The 14,432-nt window shown below is 35.6% G+C and overlaps 1 protein-coding gene across 1 annotated transcript; it reads left to right on the forward strand.

Moving 5' to 3' along the window:
- The first annotated feature begins 667 nt into the window (after positions 1-667).
- Positions 668-6,022, forward strand: LOC144447838 (uncharacterized). The gene is made up of 2 exons (XM_078137950.1): positions 668-797; positions 2,959-6,022. Exon 2 carries the CDS (start codon positions 3,028-3,030, stop codon positions 5,701-5,703), a length of 2,676 nt encoding a protein of 891 aa, XP_077994076.1. The 5' UTR covers positions 668-797; positions 2,959-3,027; the 3' UTR covers positions 5,704-6,022.
- The last annotated feature ends 8,410 nt before the right edge of the window (positions 6,023-14,432 follow it).

The raw sequence follows: 14,432 nt of genomic DNA on the forward strand, positions 1-14,432 counted from the left end.
AGGATGGTGTTTATATTAAAGAAAGGAAAAGAAAACTGACAAACATCAACAACAGTCACTATCAACAATGATTCTATAGAACAAAAATTATTGTGTTTTTTTTTTATATGTGAAATGGTCACAATTGTACACATTGTCAACATTTTGCATATTGTAAAACATAGTTGCATGGAAATAAACATTGTTGATACTGATTTGTAATTACTCTGTTGTTGATTTTTGTCAGCGTTTATTTATTTTTGATGTTTGTTTGTTTGTTTGTTTGTTTGTTTTTGTAAAACATAACTATTAAACTCAGTCTTAGCGCCCTATAGCAGATACATTATTTAGTCCTTCAAGTCGACTTGGGCGCGCGTCTTCGACGTTTTGATTTGGCAAAAAAAAATTCATTGCTTCTTTCTCCACATTTTATTGTTTTCGATAAACAAGTGCAATAGCAAATGAATGATCGATACAACTTGCGTTTAATGAAAAAAAAATAAAAAGTAAGGGTTGGCTTTACATGTAATAGTTGGAGTTTACATAAATAGTTGGCTTACAATTATTGTCTAAATTCCTGCCGCCAGACATTATTTACATAATAGACTCTGCCCAAGCGATGACGCTACTGCCACAACGCGCTAGACCCCCCGCGACCTGGTGCAGCCTTTCCATCCAGTCTCGAATCTCTTGTGATAGTGAATCTCTTGTGTTCCACACAAAATGGCAGACATCGTGGACAGAATCAGTTCGTAATTTAACGTATCCGAAGGCAACATTGAAGCGGTCTTAGCGACATACTTATACCTAGTGAAAAGGTTGGTAAGCACATCTCATTCTCATTTCACTTACAATATTCACAGTCGGGTTTAAAAACGCCATGTATTTACACACATAGTGTACCCAGAACAGTCTTCACTCAGTTGCCGAGTTGTCCTTTAGTAGCGTCGCGGAGTCAAGACAAGTCTAATACGAACTTGACCAGCCTATATACACGAGAATTCGGACAATAATGAAGTATTAGTTCGACGTATACAAAACTTTATACCTCCATGCGCCATGCATAGTCACAAGGTACACAGATTACATTATTACTATGTTACTGTTAGATATAGATTTGACCTGATTTTGTCAAACTGCATACACTATACAGTCTCGAGACTTTAGCCTCGTTCGTGAATGCGAACGCCAGATCTTAGATTCACTCCGTTTTCGGAAGTAATTAGTTGTGCTACAGGTTCAAGCTTAGTAATACACAAAAACGAATGATAAGAATGGTATCTCTTGACAGGAAAACAGCAGTTAAAAAAGTCTCGTGTATAGCGAGATCTCATGTATGGCATACCCGGATGTAAATACCTCATATCTCAATCTCAGTTTACAGTGCAAACACTGTCCTTGCCATCTCGGCCGGCTGCCATGCGTGGAAGGTTTCTACAGTGCTGACAAAAATCATAACAGTACTTTCATATGAAGAGAAATGGCTGATTCCAATGTCCATGTGTGTACATGTTAAAATAAACAGTCAGTTTGTTCCAGTGTTGAAGACATGCATTATTGTATATGCAAACCAAGATGTAAATCACCTATTTATTTGTATGTAAATTAATACGCAAATTATCCGTCATCTTTGCATGCTGTCCCACAGGGGCTTCAAATTGGCCACATCTGTTCACAAATTTTTGTTTTTGTTCATTGTTTACGTTCTTTCCTTACAAAAATGAGCATTTTGTTTGTATACTGTTTTTGCTGTTTAAAAAATATCTTTTACGTACAATGTGCCATGTAATATATAATGTTTGAAAATCTGGAGTGTTTTTTTTTCTACATCAATTTTAACTCATTCTTTAGTTGGTTTTACATGTAATAAACCACCTTTACTCTCAGACAACTATATTTCTGTGATCTTTAATTACTGTACCAGCTGACTACCTTATTAATTATCTATGAGTTACATGTAGTTCTGAGTGCCCATAACCTTTGACCCTTCCTTATCCCATACACCATTGAAAGAAAAAAGTAAAACAAAAAACAATTTGTAAACAAATACGGCCAATTTCAAGCCCCTGTGGTTGTCCTGGAGAGAACACTGTCTGCATATTAACTCCAAAACTATATAATACATGGCCTTCGTTGAATTGTCTACCCCATATATTATCAGGTGTAAGCTTTCCTTTTGAATGTTGAACTGTTACCGAATCAGTTGGCCTTGATCTTCAGGGTCAGACATCACAGTATTAGTCACATGGAATTTATGTTTGGAAGGGATCTGTTTTCTGTGTATTCTATGAATACTTGTTACTGTAAGTGTTCATCTAATACATGTATATGTATGCTAACGTCCATGAGGCAAGAGTGGACCATGGACAGTGGAGGAGAAAAATACAGTAGTTTAAATTTGGTGTATCTTGACAATTATGTGAAATTTATTTGAAGTGAAATAATGCAATATGACTCTCTCCAGAACCAAAACTTTATGAAAATGCCATTATTTCCTGGAGTTGTGTGCCCTTTTAAGATATTGACCTGACAGAATTGAGCCCTTAAATTTCTCTTGGGCAATCTCACGTAACAAATTAATTGGCCTGTCAATAACTAACAATTTTAGGAGCCTGTAAAAGAAACTTCCATTTTAGTAACATTTACAGTTCAGTAACCAAGGGAACATTGGACACTGTATATGGAGGAGGAGGGGGGGGGGGGGTTCATATAGGAGTTGGAAACTTACATGTAGTTGCTAGTGAGTTGACAGAAGCTCTAAATCCTGGGTTCTAGAGTACAGAAGGCATACTATAATCCTAATTTTCAGTACCCACTCCCCAGTCACTGACAAGGAGACACACTGCCCTATCACACAAATACAAAATAATTGATTACTGTGTGACTAAATACTATAAGTTTTTTTCTCTTTGGTATCTGCACTTTCATATTACAAAAGAAATACATGGAAATTAGAGTTATTTTTATCATTTTTAACAGATTTTCAAGTTCCTGATGAATTGAGGATTTTCCTGGCTGATTAAAAGGTCAATCCAGATTCCACCAAATATGGAAAAGGAGACTATCAAGCGGGAAGATTCAAAGGAACAGCAAGGCATGGAAAAGGAAACAGAAGAGCAGCAAGAAAGAATAAATTTGTCAGGTTTGAGTTGCCCTTGTAATGAACCAAACCAAGTTAGAGATGATAACAGACAGACACAAGACATGGAGAGATTGATAATCAATCAAGAAGATACTAGCAACCATGGGATGCTTCATGGACACCATTATGAAGGCGATATCGGACAGGGCAATTTGGTAGATTCACTTAACTGTCCCACTGAACTATCCACTGACATAGCTGATAGACAGTCACAAGATACAAAGGATGTTTTGATTAAACAGGAAGATATTCTTAGTAGCATAAACACTCCATGTTGTCAGAAAATAACTTGTAACACTAGTCATGATTTGTCTGACAAAGTTCAAATTCAGTCAAACACTAATGAAGAAAATGTTCCCGTTTTTGGTGTAGCTGTGACTGATGAAAAACAATCAGAGACGGAGGGTGAACATGTCATTGACTCTGTACAAAATTATTGGAAAGTAACAAGTGAAGATTGTCAAAGAGATGAACAGTCTGATCCTGCCCAAACTGTCCATCATGAGACAACTGACCAATCAGAGGTAGCAGATGTTGACAGTGACACAGAATCTATACCATGTGAGCACATTGCCCATGGTCCAAGCAACCCCATTCCTTTAGGAATAAATCATGTTGTGTTAGATTCTCATTCAAAGCCTTCAAATGGAAATGTTGACTCTGAACACAACGTTGAAGGCTCTCAAGTGAGACCTGAAAATGATGCACAGATAGACGATGGTCATTATTTTTCAGAAAAGTGTCATTTAAAAACTGATTCTGTTCTCAATGACAGTAGTTGTCAAAACAATCTTATGAGTGGCCAACAAAAACTATTGGTATGTAAAGAGTGTGGTAAAGACTTTAAACGGAAATATAATCTGAAGATTCATATGAGAATCCACAGAAATGAGAGACCATTTAAATGTAAAGAGTGTGATAAAGAGTTTGCACAAATTGAAGTTCTTAACGCACACATGAGCATCCATAGAAATGAAAGGCAATTTGTATGCAAAGAGTGTGGGAAAGGTTTTAATCACAGAAGTAGTCTTTTAGGACACATTAGTATTCATAAAAATGAAAGACAGTTTGTATGCAAAGAGTGTGGCAAAGGTTTTAAACAAAGTTATCATCTTAAAACACATGTTAGAATCCACTCGGATGAGAGACCATTTATATGTAAAGAGTGTGGCAGTGGCTTTAAACGAAACGGCGATCTCACTAAACATTTGGGAGTCCACACAAATGAAAGACCATTTGTATGCAATGTGTGTGGGAAGAGTTTTAATAGAAATGGTGATCTGACTACACATATGAGAATCCACACAAACGAGATACTATTTCTCTGTGAAGAGTGTGGTAAAGGGTTCATACAAATGAGCTATCTAAAGACACATATGAGAATCCACACAAATGAGAAACCGTTTGTTTGCAAAGAGTGTGGGAAGGATTTTTATACAAACAGTGATCTGAAGAAACATATGAGAATCCACACAAAGAAGAAACCGTGTAGCAGTAAGGAAAGTGGTACAGGGGCCATACAAATTAGTCCTCTGACAACACATATGCCAGGCCACACAAATGAGAAACCATTTATATGCAAAGAGTGTGGGAAAGGTTGTTATAGAAAGAGTGATCTCAAGATGCATATGAAGACTCACACAAATGAAAGGCCATTTGTATGCAAAGAGTGCGGGAAGGGTTATTATAGACCTAGTAATCTGAGCACACATATGCGAATCCACACAAATGAAAGACCATTTGTATGCAAAGAGTGTGGGAAAGCTTTCTATAGAAATGGTGACCTAAAAGTACACATGATATACCACACAAATGAAAGATCGTTTGTATGCAAGGAGTGTGGGAAGAGTTTTTATAGAAGTAGCGATCTCAAGAAGCATATGCATATTCACACAAACGAGAAACCATTTATGTGTAAGGAGTGTGATAAAGGGTTCATACACACAAGCTCTCTGAAGACGCATATGGTCATCCACACAAATGAAAAACCATTTTTATGCGAAGATTGTGGGAAGGAGTTTTGTAGAAATGATGATTTAAAGAAACACATGAGAACCCATACAAATGAGAAACCGTTTATTTGTGGAGAGTGTGGTAATGGGTTCACACAAAAGAGCTCATTGAAGACACACATGATGATCCATGCAAATGAGAAACCATTTGTATGCAAGGAGTGTGGGAAGGGTTTTTATAGAAATAATGATTTGAGGATACATGTAAGAATCCATACAAATGAAAGGCCATTTGTGTGCAAAGAGTGTGGGAAAGGTTTCTATAAAAATAGTGATCTGAAAACACATATGCTAATCCACACAAATGAGAGACCATTTGTATGCAGTGAGTGTGGGAAGGGTTTTTATAGAAATGGTGATCTTACAAAACATGTGACGATCCACAAAAATGAAAAGCCATTTGTATGTACAGAGTGTGGAAAGGCTTGTCGTAGAAGTGATAATCTAAAGAAACATATGAGAATCCACACAAAAGAGAAACTATTTCTTTGTGAAGAGTGTGGTAAAGGGTTCTCACAAATGAGCTCATTGAGGGCACATTTGATAAACCACACGAATGTAAAACCATAAGTATGCTAAAAGTGTTAGCAAGGCTTTTTGTACATCTATGCACATTTGAAAGCCATCATAGATAAATGAAAAAGTAAAACATATGTGTATTGGAATGTTTTACTGGATATCATAGTGGTTTGAAAAGACATTAAAGTTCATTCAAATAAGACGCATCCTAGGATGCCATCCAAGCAACACTGAAGATTCAGACAAATGAAAATCCATTTGTTTGTAAGAGGATAGTCAAGGTGTGCTACAAGTAATGATCTCAAGACATATTTTAGAATCCACAGATGTATAAAATACATTTGTATTAAAGTATCAATAAACATTGTACTCTTACATGTAAGTCTTTGTTATTATACGACATCAGAACCATAATGGTATGTAATAAAATAACTATTTCAATCACTCGATTTTTAAATTAAAACTACAGTCATGTTTACTGTGGTAGTGTTATAGCATACTAACTCTTATTAAATGATGTAATGCTTCAAATTGTCAACACTGTGAATGTAACACAATTTCCATTCTTGGCTACTAGTACTTGTGTAACAATTTTCAGTTCACATAGAAATAAAAACCAAGATTAGTGTAATTAGAGTTTTCTTGATTTTATCCAAACCAAGGTTGTGTATGGTTTATAAATGTCGGTTGTGTCACCAACACTATAGTGTTGTCCACATTGTGTACTTCATCAAGATAACAACAGAGACAAGTGAATAGACCTTCCTAAAATGGACATATATGTATGTATATACTAGCAACGAGACCACGCTCATAACAATAGCAAAATAATGATGCATATTGCAAATATAAATATGGGGAAGGTTACGCAAGTGGATAAACATCCAAAGAGTGAATGCACATACATGTATGCCTAGCAACAAGATGATACCCATAACAACTGTATATTGTAAAAGTAATAATATGGATGGTTTGGCAAGTGGATAAACTGTCAAAATATTGACGTTATTGATCCAGCAACAGGGAGACTGCAATTATGGTGTACATCAATCTGAGAAGATCCGATGTAGTGTACACAGCACACTTTCTTTTTGGCTATTACATTTACTGTCATTTGTTCTCTTGTGCTTATTACATTCATCTGGCATAATATCACAGGCAAAAGGACAAATAATCAATTTTGTTCTCGCGATTTTCCGGATTTCTATTATTATTTTCTGTATATTTCAAATAAAGTTTTAAATACTGTTTCCTCTCACTGTTTTATAACACCTGTTACTGGAATTAGTCGGATCAGTGGATGTTTACACTCACGGCATAATGTGTTAATTTGGGCAAATAGTGAGTTTATTCTAGCAAGCTACTAATTAATGCAAAGCTGATAAACTCAGATAAGACAGTGATATCAGCTAGGAAATAGAATGAAAAAAAATAGTGAGAGGAAACAGTATTTAAAACTTTATTTTAACTATACAGAAAATATTAGAAATCCAGAAAATCGCGAGAACAAAATTGATTATTTGTCCTTTTCCCTGTGATAATAAAAAAGGAAGAGAACCACCAAACAATAATCAATTAATCAATAAATCTTTATTCCATAGCAACATGCCAAAGTAAGCATAGTAAAGCATATAATAAATAATGATAACATTGTTGTCTGCACTCCGTTCTCGTACTCTTTTCGAACAGAGTACTCTGAAGTTCAGTACTCGTATGTTTCAGCCCATTACACGTTTTCATTGGTTGAGTGAATTTACTCAGTACTCTCATGTGGCTTGGGAAAACCTATGGTGTTGTGTCAGATGTATGTAGCGAGTGCTCACAAAAGAACAAACGACAGTAAACATAACAGCCAAAAAGAAATTGCGCTGTGTACACTACATGGGATTTTAATCAGGTTGGGTGTATATAAACATTTTTTTTCAAATTAGAATATTTGGAATCCTTTAAGTTGAGTTTTGTTGAGCCCATCCTGTTCTCATTAGGGACCGGTCAGTTTCTCAAGCCTGGGGGGGGGGGGGGGGGTGGATTCTGAAATCGGGCCGACAAAAAGTCACTGACCCCACCCCCCCCCCCTATCTGTAAAACCCAAAACAGGCTGACCCCCCCCCCCTATCACTTAATTCTAAAACATGATGACCCCCCCCCATATATGATATTCGCATGAGTGACAGGTATTTTTTGATTGTGACTCAGTGTGGACTGCTTGACTGTCTTGCATCTACTTTATAAGATCCCGGGTTAGCACTATCATAATTATAATTATTGACTACACAGGGTAAATATATTTGAAAAGGAGTTTTATAGCATCTTGACAGTGAAAGGTAGGGGGAAAGCTTGAGAAGGGAATATATACAGCTGTCATGGGGGTCCTAGGGGTCTCTCCCTAGAAGCCCAGGAGGTTTTTAACTCTGATAAGTCAATTTTGAGACTATTCAGACATTTTTAGAAAATCATTTCCAAGCTTTACAAGACAGCACCAACATGTAAAAAGCAACTACATAAGGTTGAAATATTTTTGAAATATAGTTTGATAGGATCTTGACAGTAAGAGGTAGGGGAGAGATCTTGAGACTGGGATATGTCCACCTCATGCGGGGGGTCTCCCTCTAGAAACCCTGAAGGATTTTTACTCTTATAGCCAATATTTACGCTATTTAGACCCTTCAAGCAATAACTTAATCCATGCTTTACAAGACAGCAAGTATCAGAAACTATTCTTTATAACTTACACTAAGGGTTGAAATATGTTCTTAAAAAGTTAAATGGCATCATTATATACATGTAGGTCAGCACATCTAATGGTAGTATCATTGGTAGGGGAGATTTGGAGATTAAGGCAATTTTAGACTATCTTGGCAAACATTTCACATCTTGAAAAGACAATATCATCTCAAATTAGAATAGGTTGAAAATATTTAAGAAAAGTTTAATACCATTATGACAGTAAAAAGGTTGTTGGTGCATCTGATTGTTGGTTGAATGCATGAGTGACCTCTGGGGGTGAGGAAGTCCTTGGGGTTTTCCCCCTGGCAGATATGGAGTTTTTTGCTTGAGATACTAAGGCAATGTTTAGCTTATTCAAAACCTTTGAGGTAATATTTCCAAGCTTCGAAAAGCTAACCTAAATGTACGTTTTAAATGAGTTTCCTATATCACATAAAATAGACATGTAACATTAGTATAGGGGCATTAATATATGTATAATAAAGTCACCGGTATGTTAGAGAACTTTAGGTGGTCATACCTAGTGTATAATAGAAACTGGAATCTGATGAGATGTGGTGATTTGTAGTGTCAATAACATGATGAGTAGAACAATTTAGATTAACTTCATTTATAAACTATCTATGAAAATTGCCATTACGAAACCTTCAAGTCACAAGTTCACTTTTGCCCCAAACTGCAATATAAGTGAAGCATTGATTGTGAAACAGCCAAGCATTTACATGACATGTTCTGTAACTAGTGTGGTAGCTAGGTAATACATGTATATGTACATGTATAGTTATGTTTGAACTAATAAGTAATATTAAAGAATTCATGTAAGAAACAGGGACAAGAACAAATATTGACATGTACCACATTTCAGACAAGGCTATATGCCATTGTAGAAAGGATTTTTTTCTTCCATCACAATTTAAAACACAATGACCCCCTTATCCACAATTTTCAAAACAGCATGACCCCCCCCCCCCCCACTGCCAATTTCAAAAACAGGGTGATCCCCCTACCCTCAACATATATATATATATATATATATATATATATATATATATATATATATATATATATATATATATATATATATATATATATATAAACTATTACGCTCTGCCACTGCGGTATAGAGCACTGTCTTAGCAGTTTGATACTCACCGAGTTATATATATATATATATATATATATATATATATATATATATAACTCGGTGAGTATCAATCTGCTAAGACAGTGCTCTATACCGCAGTGGCAGAGCGTAATAGTAAAAACGTAAAACTATATATATATATATATATATATATATATATATATATATATATATATATACCTAGATTCAACCATAGGGGGAAATGCCAAAAAAGTCAACCATAGGGGGAAATTTTATTTATTTGCTTGTAAAATCATAAGGAAAAGAATAATTCATAATGTTACTGTTCAGTTAACTAACATTTAGGTAGTCATTACAGATATCGACATTTATATAATATTTAAATAAATAACAAAAGATATATACTTTCTAGCCCTCCAAAAATTTCCCCTTAAGGTATTTTAACCCCAGGAGCTACAATAGGGGGAAGGTCCTTAAGGGAACTACATGTGCTCAATTTTCCCCCTAGGAATGGGTGAAAATATTTGACTTTATATGCCCTTAGGGGGAAATTTTGAAGATTTACTGAGAATATCCATAATTCTTTTTAGTGATCACAGACACATTTAATTTACCATAAATTGTTTTTGTTTATAAAATTCTGGGTGTGCGCAACCCCATATTAAATCATATGAGAACAACAAATAATAGCAACCTCCACTTAGAATAACTAGAGAGCTGATTTGTTGGCAAAATATATCTAGACATAGTAATACCCATATTTTCTCTGTTTTGTCGTGATTTTGTTCATTCTCACACGTTACCATAATACATGTATCCTTTGTGGAAAGGTTATGTTAGATAATTACTGTCTTTAAGAAATACTATGGCATGCACACACACACACACACACACACACACACACACGCATGCATGCACACACGCACAGACAAGTACTGTCTTTAAGAAATACTACGCACACACACAAGACATGCACACATGAACACAATATTTCAAAATTTCTGACAACAGTATGGGAAATTCTTTTCATTTATTATTCATTTTATTTTAACAACTTGCTGTCCATTATTAAGGCAACTACAACAATAAGAAAAAGCCTGGCTTTGGGCCAACAACCCTGAAAAAAACAATTGGCAAAAATTAGACATTATGTTATTTTCACTGAATTTGAAACTTGTTTTAAAATTGTTGTACTCCTTTCCAACTCATCGCCATTGTTTCAACTGTGCTCCTAATTTCATTTAGCGGACACTTTTTTAGTTAATCGTACACTTTTTTTAGTTAATTGTACACTTTTTTTCAGTTAATTGTACACTATTTTTAGTTAATCGTACACTTTAAGTTAATTGAACACTTTTTTTTTAGTTAATCATACATTTCTTTTAGTTAATCGGACACTATGTTTATTTAATCAGACACAAAGGAAGTATCCGCATACCGTTAATCCATGAATGTAACTGGCTATGGCCCACTCCCTACCTTGTCACTGTTCAAATGCAATCAACATGTGCTACCGCACCTAATTTTGCACCTGTCTCTCAGTAAAGTGTTTGTAAAAAATCGACTTTACCTAAATGGGTCTCAAACACAGTACCTCTAGTTATGTACCTATTCATCTATCCAAAGGTACGTTCTCTAACTACTTCACTACAAAGTGAGATAGATATCATCTCCAGATATCATTTGTTCATTGACTTGACAATGCGTATGTTTACAGGGTTAATAAGAACTGTGGATGAGGAAAATGGAAATACTGCTTGATTTGGGAGTGTCGTTTTGATACAGAACGAATCCTTCTGGGTTCATGGATTTCACGCTAAACGTTTGGGGGAAATTCAGATTATTTAGCCGAGAAATGCTGGATGGGATTTCTATAGCGAATTTTGTAATTAACATAACAATGGTGAGAGGTTACATAACAGAGCTCAGATACCTAGGTTGACTTTCTGGTGAAAAACCTAAAAACTCGTCAAACTCTAAGTATAACGTCGTTATAGTACACGTCCTCGGACATTAACAGTTTTTATTCAAACAGTTTTGGTTAACCCATCAGTTATTTAGTCCTCAGCTGTGCCTCGGACAAAATAACAGACAGGTTAACCAAAACTGTCCAAATAAAAACAGTACATGTTCTCTGATGTGTACTATAACTATCAGTTATCCACTCAAATTCCTCCACTCAGGATCGAAACAGGTCGTTTTTAGAGGTGAGGTGTTTCAAGCTCGCCTCTGTGTGTTTTGTAATACAGATTAAAATTGAGGACGAATCCCACTTTTTATTTCACTGTTGATTCTACTAGGTATTCAATTTTATAGTGACTAATAAGCCCGATGGGCTAGGTGATGTATTAACTCTCTGATATTGTTATTGGCAATTTTTAAATGTATATCACATGTCAACATCTCTTACTATCAGTGATATGCAAATGAGGGCTTGGGTAGTGACACTGGAATTGGTGAGATGTTTCTAGAAGTGTTATTTTGCAGATGTTGTTCAATTTTTTTATAATTGGCACTGGCAACCATGACCATGCCAATGGCAACTTCTAAATGGGAGTACACTTTGGTCAAATAATGATATTCTGTGGGCAATTGAATACAAATTCATTAAAAATATTCAAATACCATGGCAACCATGACCACGTCCACAGCAACATCCAAACAGAGCTGTATTTCACAAAGATAGACAAGTGAACAAACATTCAAAAAGTGTATGCAAATATGCCTTAGCAACAACAAAATGGGAGTACATTTTGGCCAATAGCAACAGCTAAATGGTACCATATCTCATAAAGATAACATCGCAAATTCTTACACCAATGAATACACATTTCAAACATTGATAAAAATAGACAAGTGAACAAAGATTAATAATGTGTTTGCAAATATACCTAGCAACAATGACCACACCCATAGCAAAAACATTGGAGTACATTTTGGTCAAATAACAATATCATCTTGTAGGCTATTCAGTAAACATAAAAAAATTCATGCAAATATCCCTATCGACCTTGACCCACCAATAGAAAATGATGTGATGCCAATAAATTGACGATCAATTCAAATAAGACAAAATATACAATCTTAAGTATTGATTGGTTCCCTTGAATTTAAGGGGGTCTCACTAGATGAAGTTAAAAGTTCACCTTTTGTTGGGGTCAACATTGACAATACGCTGTCTTGGAAGCAGCATATAGCTGAGGTGAAAAAGAAAATTAGTAGAATGACATGTAGAATGAATGTGTGTTTTATAAGTTATGTCACACGGTTCCAGAATATGTACTTGTACTATTGTATAATGCTTTTGTTCTGCCCCATATCACCTACGGTCTCGAAGTGTGGGGTAACACGTGTCCGACATACCTGAATGAAATATTTTTAATTCAAAAAAGAATAGTGCGCACCATAACAGATAGTCATTGATGTGCTCACTCGGGGCCATTATTTAAAAGGTTGAATATTCTTGACATTTTCAAACAGCACAAAATACAGCTTGTCGTTATCATTCATGACGTTTTGCAACTCAGATTACCGGATACCTTTCAGGATTTTTTCACTCCCATTAAACACTCCTTCACAACACAACAGAGCGCCAGAAACGACCTTACCATCCCAAAAGCAAACCATAGGACTGGTCAGTTCACTGTCAAGTATTCAGGTGCTAAACTATGGAATTGTGTCCCTTACAACATTCGCAACATAAATAGCAGAAGTAATTTTCAAACAGAGTTCCAAAACTATCTCCAATCATTGTAAACTAGTTATACTTCATATTCATAGAGAATGATTACCGTTTGTCTGTATATTTAAGTAGGTCATTTGTTGTTTCTTTATATTTGTTTGTTTGGTTGTTGTTGTTTTTTTGTCCACCTATATTTATACAATGTATGATTGTTTTCTATTCTGTGAATATTGCAATATACTCAATTTGACCAGCAGCCCCAGTAATTAGTAATTCCTAATCCCTAAGATTGTAAAAGGGGACGGACTCGACTAGTTGCAAAGACAACTATTTTTCGTCTCCCTTTCCCAAGTTGAATACTTCATATATTGTAGAATTGTTATATATTTCTGGGAATAAAGATTATTATTATTATTAATAACAACAGCTAAATGGTAGCATATTTCATAAAGATAACATCGCAAATTCTTACACCAATGAACAAACATTTGAAATATTAATGAAAATAGACAAGTTAACAAACGTTCAAATAGTGTATGCAAGTATGCCTAGCAACCATGACCACGCCCTTAGAAACAATAAAATGGGAGTACATTTGGTCAAATAATGATATCATCTTGTAAGTAATTGAGTAAACATTCAAAAATAAATGCAAATATGACCCCACCCATAGCAATAGCTAAATGCAGGGCTTAAAACTCGGGTAGTCTCACATCCACAGACTACCAATGTGCATCTCTGGGCTACCAAATTATGGTGGTAGCCAAATTGGGCAACAAAGTTTTTAATGAAACTATGACAACTTGACTATAGGACCTGTGAGAGGTCACACTTAACATCTTATTTGATGCCATACTTGACGAAGGGAACCGAGATGAACATTTTTGGATGTATGGGTCACTATAGGGACACATGCATATGGGCTACCAACCATTGCTCTTGGGCTACCAATCTCAGATGATGGTAGCCCACCTGGGCTACCAAGAAACAAATCATTGACAATGACATAGTCCCAGCTCTGATTGGATTTAATGAACAGGCAGTTTATGTTGTCATTTTCTTGATATCACTACTCTGATCAAGCATCAACACTTGTGAACCTAAATCAAACAGACTTAGATATGTTGGTTCTGCTCGTTGGACATCGAACATGCCTACTCTTCAAGATGACATGATGGAATAAACCATTCAACAATAAAGGATAGGTCAACTACGGGGGTGGGGGGGGGGTGTGGGGACCTGGTCAAGCATGGCTGAGTTATGGCT

This window comes from Glandiceps talaboti, chromosome 16 (genome assembly GCF_964340395.1).
Source record: "Glandiceps talaboti chromosome 16, keGlaTala1.1, whole genome shotgun sequence".
In the NCBI taxonomy this organism is placed as follows: domain Eukaryota; kingdom Metazoa; phylum Hemichordata; class Enteropneusta; family Spengelidae; genus Glandiceps; species Glandiceps talaboti.

Bases quoted from the DNA above. Each gene is read 5' to 3' on its own strand.
- LOC144447838 (XM_078137950.1), top strand. From the start codon at position 3,028: ATGGAAAAGGAGACTATCAAGCGGGAAGATTCAAAGGAACAGCAAGGC.